A 12709-nucleotide genomic window follows, 5' to 3' on the forward strand; every position below is an offset into this window, starting at 1 on the left:
TTTTCTAAACCTGTGTTGTATCATTTTGTAGTGGTTCACTTTATTACTGTGTGTGTTTGTACAAATACTTAACACATTATTTCTAAAGTTAAGTCAGCCTGCTCGTGCCAATCTACCAGGGGGATGGGCAGGGGTTAACTAAGTGTGATTTTCCTTTATCCTGACTAGGGTGAGGGTCCTTGCTTGGGCAGGGGGTAACCTGACTGCCAACCAAAGACCCCATTTCTTACACCTATGTTATGACTACCTGCAGGCAGGGCATAAGAAAGTAGACACAGTATGTTCCAAAAAGCCCTCTACAGGTGTGCAAACCTCAGGGATTGCCTGTGTAGTGCTGAGGAAGGGAGCTATCCTAATGAGCATTGAGGAGTGGGCAGAGATGACCTTACTGTTCCTAAGTGAAAAATAGAAGGTGCCATTGGCTCACAAGGTAGACTATAATTAGATGTTCAGGCACTGGCCTTCCATCAATGGAAAGAGGGTGAAGGCAATGTGGTACACAGGAGCAAGCATAACATGCCATGGGAAGACTTTGCAGTCTGGACGGAGAATTCCGTGTACTAAAGCATACAGAAACGTTCACCATACTTTACTATAGGGACAGCTCCACCTCAGTAGCAGAGATCTCAGCTTTGTAAAGTATAAGGGAAAGTAAAAACATTTATTGAATTTGGATAAAGCTTGTAAATATGTTTTATGGTAGATATATTAATGTAAATTACTTTTATATATGTATTTAAATGTAAGGTTAAAGTACAAAATACTACAGAACAATTAACTAAATTCTGAATTAAAAGTACTGTATTTAAAATATATGAAATTACCTTAAAATTATTGTCCCAAGTTAAATTCAAAAAATAAATCCCCACTTAATTAAAAAATGAATTATGCAGTGATAATTATTTAAAGTGATGTAGAGAATTTAGTAAACGTAATTTCATTATATGTTAATAAAAATAAACTATATAAATGTTTAAAGTCAAAATAGGTTATTTTATTATTAAATAAAAGATATACTTTAACATTACATCATATTTATTCATATTTTAATGATTTCATATATAAATTAACTTTATTTCCTGTGGGGCTTAAATTTAAGTATGTATCCCCACCATTTTCTATGGGAAGGTGCTGCAGTGCCAGTAGTTGGCCATATGTGGTGCTGGACTTTTTACAGTGTTTTTTTAATAGCAACTTGCACGTGTAACTTGTTCTTTGGCTCCACCCCCTTTTTCAAGGGTCAGAGACATGTAAGCCTACACTTTTGATTAACAGTGCACTGCAACTGGTAGGCCTGACTCTCAAGGCAGGCACATGCCAGAAAGGGCAGGACTTTGCGACAAAGTTTACAAGGAACATGTTCAGCATCTCCAACCCAAAACAAAGACCATGATAGCCTGGGACCATTCCAAGACCTAGACCCAGGTGACAGTCTTTTTGAGTCTCACGGGTAACAACTGTAAGCTAGCAAAGGACTATGGGAGCATTGTTGCACCCCTGACAGAAATCACCTCTAAGAAAGTAAAAAACAAAAATGTGACCTGGACAGAGAAAAAGATATTTTGACACTCTGTAGGAAGCACTGTGCCTTGTTTGAGTTTTCAAGCCACCTGACTTACACAAGGAATTTATCGTGCAGACAGATGTGACATAGCATGACATTTGGGTGTTTTTTTCACACAAAACTACAACATTCATCAGCAGATGGCTATTCCCCAGAGATCAAAGGTGGGGTGCTATTGAAAGGGATGTATTTGCTATAGTCTGGTCTCTGAAAACTGAGACCATACCAGTTTGGTACTCATTTCCAGGCTCAGACTGACCACAGGTCTCTCAGGTGGCTTACGCAAATGTGAGGAGAGAATCAAAAACTGTTAAGGTGGTCCATCTTCCTAAAGGGTATGGACTTCATTATGGAACACCATCCTTAGACTAACCTTGCCAATGCTGTTGGTCTTTAAGGGTTTTCACACCCTAGAAATGAGAATTCCCACAGGGGTGGGTATATCACCCCACCATCTGCTGGGGGATGCCGTGTAGAAAATGACTGTCTTTTGTGTCATGTCCTCTTAATTTTGCCCTGTGTGTTTTGCTGGCATAAGAACACCAGTCACTTAACCCTTGCAAATGAAGATTAAAGTGATAGTGTACCCCCTTTAAACATGTCAAATGTATTTAAACCTGATTGGTGCAGTGAATTTTCTGATAAGGCTGTAGTATGTGGTGCAGAAATATACCCTTGGCATGGAAAGTTAAAAGCACCTATGGACTGCAATTAATATTGTGCCAATCACTATAGAAGCAGTTAGAACAGGGTATCATGCCTACCCTCTGTAGCCTGACAGGAGCAGCTTGAACCCTGCTACACAGACCAGTCAACATCACCCTTTTGGCATATAGGAAAACATGATTTCAAACATTAAACAAGTGATCCCTAAACATACCATGCTGCCCACAACGTGTTGTACCTATAGTGGAGAATCTGTTACATTAGAAATGGCACGTTCCCCCAGTGGCAAGGCCCAAAACGACATTGTCACTGGTCAGGTTGTAACTGTCACATAGGAAAAGTCGAAGTATAGATGATATACTTTAATCTATAACTTTTGGCTTGTACCAGCTATGGACCTCATTGAAAGACTTATTTTTATTTGTACTAAAAATCCAATCTAATGATGAAGTCATATTTTTATGAAATACATTGGAAATGTAACTTTTATAAATATACCTTTACCCTGCCTGAAGCTACTGAAAGCTAACTAGCATTAGCTCTCCAGCCACTGCCCAGCCTGTACTTAGCCTGAATACAGAGTGAAACTGCTCCCAGAGCAATGACAAAGGCCTAGGTGTGTGGAGCTATATTCTTCCCCTTGAGCGAAGATTAGTTAGGTTGGTCACAGGAAATTCATTAACTTCAAAGAAGCCTCTCCTGTCACAAGCAAATGTTATGTAACAACTGAAAAGGCCCACCTTTTATCCCCACCGTCAGGCTGGCACCACACCTAGTGGGATGAAAGCTACCCTCAGAAAGGGTTTTGAGAGACCACAGAGGTGGGGACTGCTCATTACTCTGGCACACCTCTGAGTGGGTACAAAGGTTCTGTACAAGGGAGAAAGAGTTTGTCCATCTTGAATTTTAAAATTGAGGGGCACTGTGGTATTGTTTGCTGCAGGCCAAACAAGAAGTGCTAAAAAAAAGTGTGTACTGTTACCCCTGTAAACTTTAACCCCATTGGTTAGGTAGTGCTCATGAGCCTCTCACGCACACCAGCTGGTAGCAAGCATGAATGTGGCCTCATCAGGCACCAACATTAGTACACTTTCTGGACATGTGCATGATCAGAAGCGCATTAGACATATTGTATGTGACCTAAGAGGAAACCTGGACGACTGGACCTGCTCCCTCTTATATCCAGAACAAAGAAGTGAACTCCAATGTTCAGTTGGCTCACCTCCTGCTCCTACAGGGAAAAACAACTGCAAGAGGCCTTTTCCCCCCAAGTGCCCAGCTGACTAGTGGCAACTGGACCTGGGTTGGACTTTGCTGTTGGGCGAATGATTCCTGTGGTTGTTTGGGCACTATAAGAAAGTATTGAAAACTTTTGAAACTTTTTATCCAGCGCTCCATAGCTTCAGCAGGGCCCATGGGAAAAAATTATCCAACTGTAGTTCCATGGCATCAGACTGAGGGCCTGATTTAGATGTCGGCAGAGGGGAATACTGTGTCACAAATGTGAGGCATATCCTGTGCGCCGTATTACGATGCCATTACATCCTATGGGGATCCTAATACGGCGGACAGGATATCCGTCACATTGTGATGGAGTATTCCCTCCGCCGACCTCTAAATCAGGCCCTTAGTCCCACTCAAGGTTCCCAGCACCTCCGAAAAAATTACTACGTTCCATTCTGCGTTGGCACATGTTGGGTGGTTAGCATACTTAGCATGATGAGATTTTTCAGACACTTCTTGAAATGTTGGAAACGCAACTTCCGTTCACAGAAGGCTACATCATGCCGGATGAACAAAAACAGGACTGACTGATGACGCATGGATCTGTGGGGAAACTCTGTACTGGTCTAGTTGTGTAGTTATGTAAAAAGCATTTTACCAGCCAGCTTCGCTCTGTTAAGTTGAAGCAAAAGTCAGTTGAAGACGAGTTGAAAATTGTTCTACACAGCACATCCTCATGGTGCAAAAGACTTCCTGGCGTCTATGCTGTTACTGTTCATCATTTAGGTGAATGATAGTCATTAAAAAAATATTGTAAAAATTATACTCAGGTTAAAATGGATTCATGAGGCAATTATTGGTTTGATTACCTATGAGGTAAACCAGACTGCTTGTTTTTCGTTGTGGGGCAGGGCTGACCAGGAGAAGTGGGGGTGGCAGGAGAAGCAGACTTGACAGCTGGGCAGCGGCTGGGGGCGATCACATGCAGAGCTACCACTGAGAGGAGTGGGATCTCTCTGGCGAAGGCTTCGTGGCAGCGAGCTGCAGAGCGCCCCCATAGGCCGGCCCGACCGCTGCGGCTCCTGCGGCTCCTCCGGCTCCCTTGGCGTGGCGGCCACTGGTGACGTCAGCACGAGTCGGGGAAGCGCTGAAATTTAACACCCAGCACCGGGGAGAGCTGCAGCGGCAGCTCTCCCTTCCAGCAAGAGGCGCCGAGGGACTCCCACTGGACCCGGCTCACCCACGTCCACTCACGCCGGTACAACTGCGGGGCGCCACTTCCGCGGCATCTCAGGTCTGTGGCATCCCGTTGTCCGCTTCCGAGCTGGCAGCACCAGCACTGGACCGTGGGACCCCCCTCGTCTGAGCCAGAGCATAGCGCCTAGAGTCGGGCTTAAGTTTCACGCCGCCATACGGAAAATCCCTCTGTCAATCACTGCCTGGTCGAATAACAGCCGGGGTACTCTACTTTCAAGCACTGACTGGGACAGCCCGGTAACGAGACACTGCCTGGTTCATCCCTCTGAGAGACTGCTTGGGAAAAGCACAGCCTGGTTCATCCCTCTGAGAGACTGCTTAGGAAAAGCACAGCCTGGTTCATTCCTCTGAGAGAGACTGCCGCGGAGAAGCGCAGCCTGGTTCGTTCTTCTGAGAGAGACTGCCTGAGAGAAGCACAGCCTGGCTCACCACGCTGGAAGACACTGCCTTGTAGAAGTACACCCTGTGTCTGCAGACGTACAACTTAGCTTACTCTTCTATCGAACGAACCCTGTCTGAAAGAAGCACCGCTTGTGACATCCCCGGACACCACTCTCTTATCGCTGCCAGGATTAGCACTGCATGGGACTACCACTCTTACAACATTTACCTAGAAAAATTACTCCTTGAGCGCCCCTCTAACAAAGCACGCTTGCGCCCCCGGGGCCACCTTTCTTTGAAGCACTTACTGGGACCTCCCAACCTCCCTGGGGGGTGGTGAAGGGAAGCCTAGGACATCTGTCGCTGTTACTGCTAGGTTCGCACCGTCTGTGCTCCCCTAGTCACTGCCAGATTCGCCTCTGTGGAGCGCAGCTTCGGACATCCTACTCTCACTGCCAGGTTCACCTCACTTCTCAGTGAAACGCCGCCCGTGACACCCCTCTTTCTGCCTGGTCAACTCTAAGTGGAGGTCCACCTGCGCCACCCCTCCTTAACTGCCAGGTCCCCCACTCTGAGAGCAATGCTTGTGCCACCCCTCCCTCACTGCTAGTTTTACCTCTCCGGAGGCGCCGCCTGTGCCACCCCTCCCTCACTGCCAAGTTCACCACTCGAAAAAAGCAGCGCCTGTGACACCCCTCTGGAAACGCGTTGAATGGGAGAAGCTACAGTAACGACTCTGCTGTACCTTTCTACAACTTCAAATCCACCTCTCTGTGAGGAACGTGCTATTGACGCTCTATAGCGCACTGAAGGGGAGCCGTACACTAGGGGACTCCACTCTGCCACATACTACCTGGGTTACCACTCTGGTAAGCACTGCACTGGATACCCCCCAGCACTGCAGTTACATCTTCATGAATCACTGCACGGGACAGCCCTCTCCACCACTACAGGATCACCTCTCTGTGAAGCACTGCACCGGACAACTCTCTCTGGCACTGCAGTCAACTCTCAGTGAAGCACTACACGGGACAGCCCTCTCAAGGACTGCAGAGCCACCTCTCCACACTGCCCGGGACAGCCCTCTGTGAAGCACTGCCCGGGACAGCCCTCGCCACCACTTCAGGGTCACCTCTCTGTGAAGCACTGAACGGGACAGCCCTCTCCAGCACTGGAGTCACCTCTCCGTGAAGCACTACACGAGACAGCGCTCTTCACAACTGCAGTCACATCATCTCTGTGAAGCATTGCACGAGACAACCCTCTCCACCACTGCAGTCACCTCTCCACACTGCAAGAGACAGCCCTCTCCACCACTGCAACCACCTCTCCACACTGCAAGAGACAGCCCTCTCCACCACTGCAGTCACCTCCCCGTGAAGCACTGCACGGGACACCTCTATTGGGGGGGCGCACTGCCTATCAAGGGATACAAACGAGGATAGCCTTCTGTCGAGCCCTGCCCGGACACCTGACTGCACCCCCCGGGATATCAGGTGCTCCGTCTCCCACACAGCTGACATGAGGAGCACCGAGCACCGTCCGGGGAAGCCCGCACACATCTGAGTTCATGGACAGCACCTGAGACCCACAGCGTTTCCAGTTGGCTTCTGTTTTCGTTTTGAACCTCGCTGCTTGGACAAATGCATACAAATGCATTTAGGAGCCCAAAGGACAAGGAGTGGAAACATCTCTCCCACATCAGAGGCGTGAGTATCCAAAAATGTGGCACATGCATGCCTGAGCAAAGGTTTAACCCGCACCTCCGGTGCCAATGTGTTTGTTCAGCATCTGCCCCGGTAGCTGTTGTGTGTCAGTAAACTTACTGCAGCGTCCCTCCTCCCCGTGTAACTTTCCAGTGAGAGAGAGATCTGTCAGTGCTTTTTATCATCATGTTCATGTAAAGGCATCATGTGGAGGAGGCAAGGGGGCCGGTGTGACGCCAGAGCAGGATGACAGGTCTCGGAATCCCGGGTTTTGCCCTCCCAGGGGTGCACTGGCTCCCGTGAAGCAGAAAAAGACCTCTCACACAGACAGCTCCTGGTCTTGACTTGTCCTCTGGGGCAGTCTGGCGGATGGACATTCGGCATATTCTTGCGCATCCCTTAACGAATGCCCGCTTATGTGCGCGGACGCAGCCTATGCATGTCTAGTTAGATAAGTAATGAATGGGAAATGCGTGTGTGCTCAATGTGGGCATGGCGTGCCTCAGCGTGGCTCTACAGCGTTCAGCGAAAGGAGTAGAGTTAATTAGAATAGCCTCCGGATATTGCGCATCAACACTGATAAAGTCTAATATTCGCTTCTCGGAGCTATGCGCAGAATACTAAAAGTGAACAGTTTTGTTTTTGGACGGCTGACGGTGCATGTAGTACATTTTAGAAAGAGCCCGTGTGTATGTCACACGCAGTTTGTAGACGAGGTGTAACTGCGTCGCTATTTCTGGAGATGGCGTCCTCCCCTGTGGTCCCACTGACTCCGCTTGGGAGGTGTGACAGCCCCATGTCGCGGTCAGTTAAAAATACAGCGCAGGGAGCTGCATATGCCGCGGAGCTATTTAAAGCGCCCTCAGAAATGAATGCTATGGTTGTACGTCCACCGAGCATGTCTGCAGTGGGAGGGGTGGGGGTTGGGGTTGGGGCAGCAAGAACTCAGCTCCCAGAGCCTCCGGCGGGAGAAGGGGTGTGTCCCAGAAGTCCCTCCTTCACAGAGCTGTATCAACTTGTTCTTTGCAGAGGGAGAGGGGAATCGAAGCCACTTACACGTAGATGCCCAAATGGAAGCGTCAGAAAGCTGGGCGTAGCTTCCATAGGTGTAGTGGCACCGGGGCCCAGAGGGTCCCACTGAACCCCGATTATTGCGATGCTCCACAGTGCAAAAAGCGACCAGGGGACATTTCCTTCCTTAAGACACTGCCCGTAAGACACATGCGCACGCCACTGTCAGACATTTGGGGCTGTGAATGTGATGCACGGCTTTTGTAGGTCAGGGTCCAGAGAATGGCGTCGGGGCGCCCAAAGATCCTATCCAGCATTCCCTAGCGTGACAGTTATAAACACTGCTACAAAAGGGATGCAGTGTGCGCCGCGCATCCTAGGACCGGTGCCAGTGCACTCGCTGCACTGTTGAAAGCTATGCATCGCTGCTGCCCGCCCTCCCACGTCCAAACACGAGCGTGTGAAGTTTAATCGTGTTTAAACAGTCTGGGCTTCGGCTGCCCCCATACACTATAATCTTCTCAGCAGCGGAGCAGGAATGTACTGAAAATGTACTGAAAACTGTGCCCAGTAACAGCGGCGCAAGCGTATCCTGTCACAACAACTTCAAATTCCAGCTTTGGCGGTTTGTTTTGGAATTCTGGCGCTTGGTTGTGTATGTGTGTAAGGAATATGTATTTTTGTGGCTGCAGCCTATTGGTTTTGTAGTTTGTGTGTTTTTTTGTGTAGGGTGGAGGTTGTGTTTGTGCATCTAGTGGGTGTTCAGAATGAGACTCTAAGCGCCACTATTTACTTAATTGAAAGGTACAGAAGGACGTCTGCAAGCGCACAGCGGGTCCCAGGGTAGATATTTCCCCCACTTTCCGGCGCACACGTCTAGTATGTATATATATATATATATATATATAAGTAGCAGCTTCACGTGACCCGCTCTGGCGATATGAAAGAGTTGGTGTGTGGGACACCCAAACAGTCAGCCTCTGCTCTGCACTACCCCAAGCCTAGCCTGCCAGAAATCTCCTCCGGGTCTGATGAAAGCCATATGAGAGAAATCACAGAGCGTTCATAAGGGAAGTAACAACGTCTCACGCGTTTGGTGACGCGGCAACATGAAAGCCACTGACTGTGTGGAAGCGCGAGTTTTTTTCTGTATTTTTTTCAGGAGGCGCTGCCTGTCACTGAGCCCAGACAGTGACTGCCTTTAATTAACGAGCATTACCAAAACCAATAGTCTCGACTTCTTTACGAAACAGATAAGTTCTTATGATTGGCGATTTTTGTGTGTGAGGCTCAACGGGAGGGCAGGTTAATGGAAGGATGGATGTCTGCCTGAGTAGATGTATGAATGAATGGGTGTCTCATGAGTGATTATGTGGGTGAATGGACGAGTAGACGAGAACATAAATGGGTGAGAGCATGGATTCAAAAACAGTACCCGACCAAACCGCGTTTTCGGGCCTTTCCTTGTGAGCACCCGCAACAAGAAGATTCTGGTGAAGTGTTGCCAGTTGTGAATTGTAACATGACGTGTTTCGTAGCACTGGTGTTTACCAGGATCAAGGGAGTAGCTAGAAAATTAAAACACTCCCACTTTGAAGCAAATCTCTTATGGCACCAAGCAAACGAAGCAAGCAAGTCATCAGGAACCTCAGTAGAGAAGCTCTGTTGTTTCTTCTAACCAAGCATCTATCCATTCATCCTTCCATCCATTTGTTGATTTCACTTTTACATTCTGTCACCTATTCATTCTTGCATCTATCATCCAGTCTTTCACCATACTTCCTATCCGCCCATCCATATCCAAACCTATCCATCCATCCTTTCACTCATCCATTCATAGATCCTTACTGTCATCCATTTATCTATCCATCCCCCTTTTAACTCCATACAACTATCATCCACACTTTGACTCCATCCATCATCCCTTTCACTCATCCATCCATCCACCATTTCACTCATCCTTTCACTCTAGCACCCATCTACCTGTTCACTCATAGATCCATCCACTCACTCATCCATTCACGCTTTTACTCATCTTTCCATCCATTTACCCACTTTCACTGATCCATTCATTAACCTCCCTTTCACTGATCCATCCATTCTTTCATTCATCCCGTGGTCAATCCTTTCACTTATAAATCCATCCATCTTTTCACTCATCCATCCATCTGCTCATCCATCCATTTATCCTTTCATTCCATCCACCCGTCCATCCTCCCTATCACTCATATCATCCATCCAACCACCCTCCCACTCAGCCATCCATCCTTTCACTCACTAATCTATCCATCATTTCTCTCATCATTCATCCTCCCTTTCACTTATCCATAATTTCACTCATTTATCCATCCAACTATTCATCCATTCACTTACCCATCCACCGACCCTTTCACTAACTCACCCATCCATCCTTTCACTCACTTATTCACCTTTTTGTCTTCCAAGTTGCATACAGAAGAGACCCATTAAGAAATCAACCCTCGCTGTAGCTGCTAAAGTTGGTGGGTCACAAAGCCCCAGCTCCCTCCTTTCACTCATCCATCCATCCTTTTGCTCTTCCACCTGCCCACCATTTTATCCATCTACCTTTTCACTCCACCCATCCATTCATCTACCTTTTCACTCATCCATCCATCCTTTCTCATCATCTATCCAACCTTTCACTTTTCTGTCCATTCACCTTTCCATCCACCCATCACCCATTCCTGTCAGTAATCCATTCATTCTTTCACTTATCCATCATTATAGCAACTCTTTCACTCATCTATCCATCGTTTCACTTATACACTTATCCATCCTTTGACTCACTCAACCGTTTCACATTATTTATGAGTCTTTGTCTGATGACTTGCAGGCCAACGAGGCCCATTAATAAGAACTTCACCCCGCGGTAGCTGCTAAAGTTGGGTCTTGAGGACACCTGAGAGGATGAAATTAGCAAAATCAGTAATCCTGGTTTGGGGTAAAACTAAGAAAGCAATTATTTTCTCATGATGGACTTCAACTTTTACTGCATGCCCCTGCACAACTGAGCACTAGGCAACATCAAACACATTGGGCGAGGATGTAGAGAGACTTATGAGTTAATCTTGAGATACACCTCTGGGAGTAGGAGAGGGTTGAAATAAATACTTTATTGAGACACAAATGATTGCAGTTGGTGATCCTTCTCCAGCCACCCAGCAACTGACTTAAAAGAGAACTCAACGAGCCACAGTACAAATGAGCACTAGAACACAAGTCATATGATGTTCTAGGTTTAAAGGTACAAGTACTTTTACCATACAAAACCCACAAATACAGTAAGTTCATCCTTCCAGCTGAGATGAAGGGAGCCCTGTTTGGCTGTAGCCACACGTAGCATGGCATGCAACGTCATAGTCATTGAGCTGAAGCAAAGATGTGATCATGGTGCTGCCATGTTTGTGAGGGTAAATCGAACCAAGATCGACACAGTGGTCTGAAGGTCTGGCAGTCGTGGAGACAGAATTCGGAATGAATGGTAAACTCAGTGGGAGACCCTGATGCCCTAGACACAATACACCTTGAGTCAGAACAGGAGTCTATTAATGTAATTAATCCTGGGAAAAATGTATAATTGAGTAAAAATTCACATAAAATGGCAATAAATAAATATCTATGAAAAGTGACACACATAATTAGAACCTTTATATATTTGATATTTCCTTACTTTGTACAATGTAGATATTTAAATCTGCCCATTGTCTCTTGATGCTGCAGTTTTAAACATACTATTGTTAGAAGATGGACATGGGTATTTACAAATATTATGTAGGTCACAATTGAACAGAATATGAGTGAGTTTATGATTGAAACAACATCAGGATTAAATACATATTGCAAAGTCAATCTGTCTGTCAATGGTCGCCAGCCTTCTAACTTTGTCAATGTTTTGCCATTGATTTTTTGATTTTGCAAAACCTTATTTTTGAAGCCAGCAGACACTCATCAATCTAAAAAGAATACTGGCCAGAAGCTAGCTAGCTAGCTAGCTATAAGTATGTGTACATATAGAATATATATATATATATATAAATATATATATATATATATATATATATATATATATGTGTATAGATATATATATAATGTTGTTTTGGTCTTAAAAAGTAAACATTGCCAAGGTGGGCCCTGGCACTTAAGGGAATTACTTTTGTGTCAATGTGCTCCTTGTACGAGGGAAGAATGTTGTCACTCACAGGGAAGTTAGCTAATGATTGTAGTGGACTGACCCTGCTGTATGTTGTAGTGGACAGAAGAAAAATGTGAATGACTCAATACCAGACCAGTGGATTAAGAGGGTTGGCTGAAAACCCCTATCACAAAGTATATTATTATACAAATATGTTTAATAAAATCAAAAGGTCTTGGCTACCCTCAAACCTAAAAATAGTGAAATATGTCCTTGCTTCTTACAAACGAAGCATCCGTACTGAAAAGCAACATTTCTCATTGCCCTCCAAGAAATATGCCTTTGATTGTCTTGATATCTATCTTGAGTGCTGCCATTGAAGGGACTAATCAGGGGCGTTAAATGGAAACTTTATTAACAAAAGTATTTTTGTGAATCCCTTTACTAAATATTGATAACAATTACTTTGGTATTTGAACCAACCTCCAATGAGTTCTAAGCTAAGGTCTGCAACATGGTTACCATTATGTTAGTTAGCTACATTCTCTGATGGAATTGCAACATTTTTATTCCTTAGAACAAGACATCCACCCAAGAAAGAATTGGCAAGGGTAAAACCAGCCTTTTAAAGTAAAGCTTAAGTCTTGGCATTGTCAGATTTACAGTCAAGAAAAACAATTGTAACACATCAGGCCCAAACCATCCCTTTTATTACCTGTAAGTCACCTCTAAAGTAGGCCCAAGGCA

The 12709-nt window shown here is 45.8% G+C and overlaps 1 protein-coding gene across 1 annotated transcript in view; it reads left to right on the forward strand.

The window, feature by feature from the left end:
• Positions 1-4430: 4430 nt before the first annotated feature.
• Positions 4431-12709, forward strand: part of COL24A1 (collagen type XXIV alpha 1 chain) — a 713151-nt gene continuing 704872 nt past the window's right edge. The window contains exon 1 of the mRNA XM_069232264.1: positions 4431-6801. Within this exon, the coding sequence (XP_069088365.1) occupies positions 6746-6801 (56 nt within the window). The 5' untranslated portion in view covers positions 4431-6745. The remainder of the gene's footprint in view (positions 6802-12709) is intronic.

Source organism: Pleurodeles waltl, chromosome 4_2 (genome assembly GCF_031143425.1).
Source record: "Pleurodeles waltl isolate 20211129_DDA chromosome 4_2, aPleWal1.hap1.20221129, whole genome shotgun sequence".
Lineage (NCBI taxonomy): Eukaryota > Metazoa > Chordata > Amphibia > Caudata > Salamandridae > Pleurodeles > Pleurodeles waltl.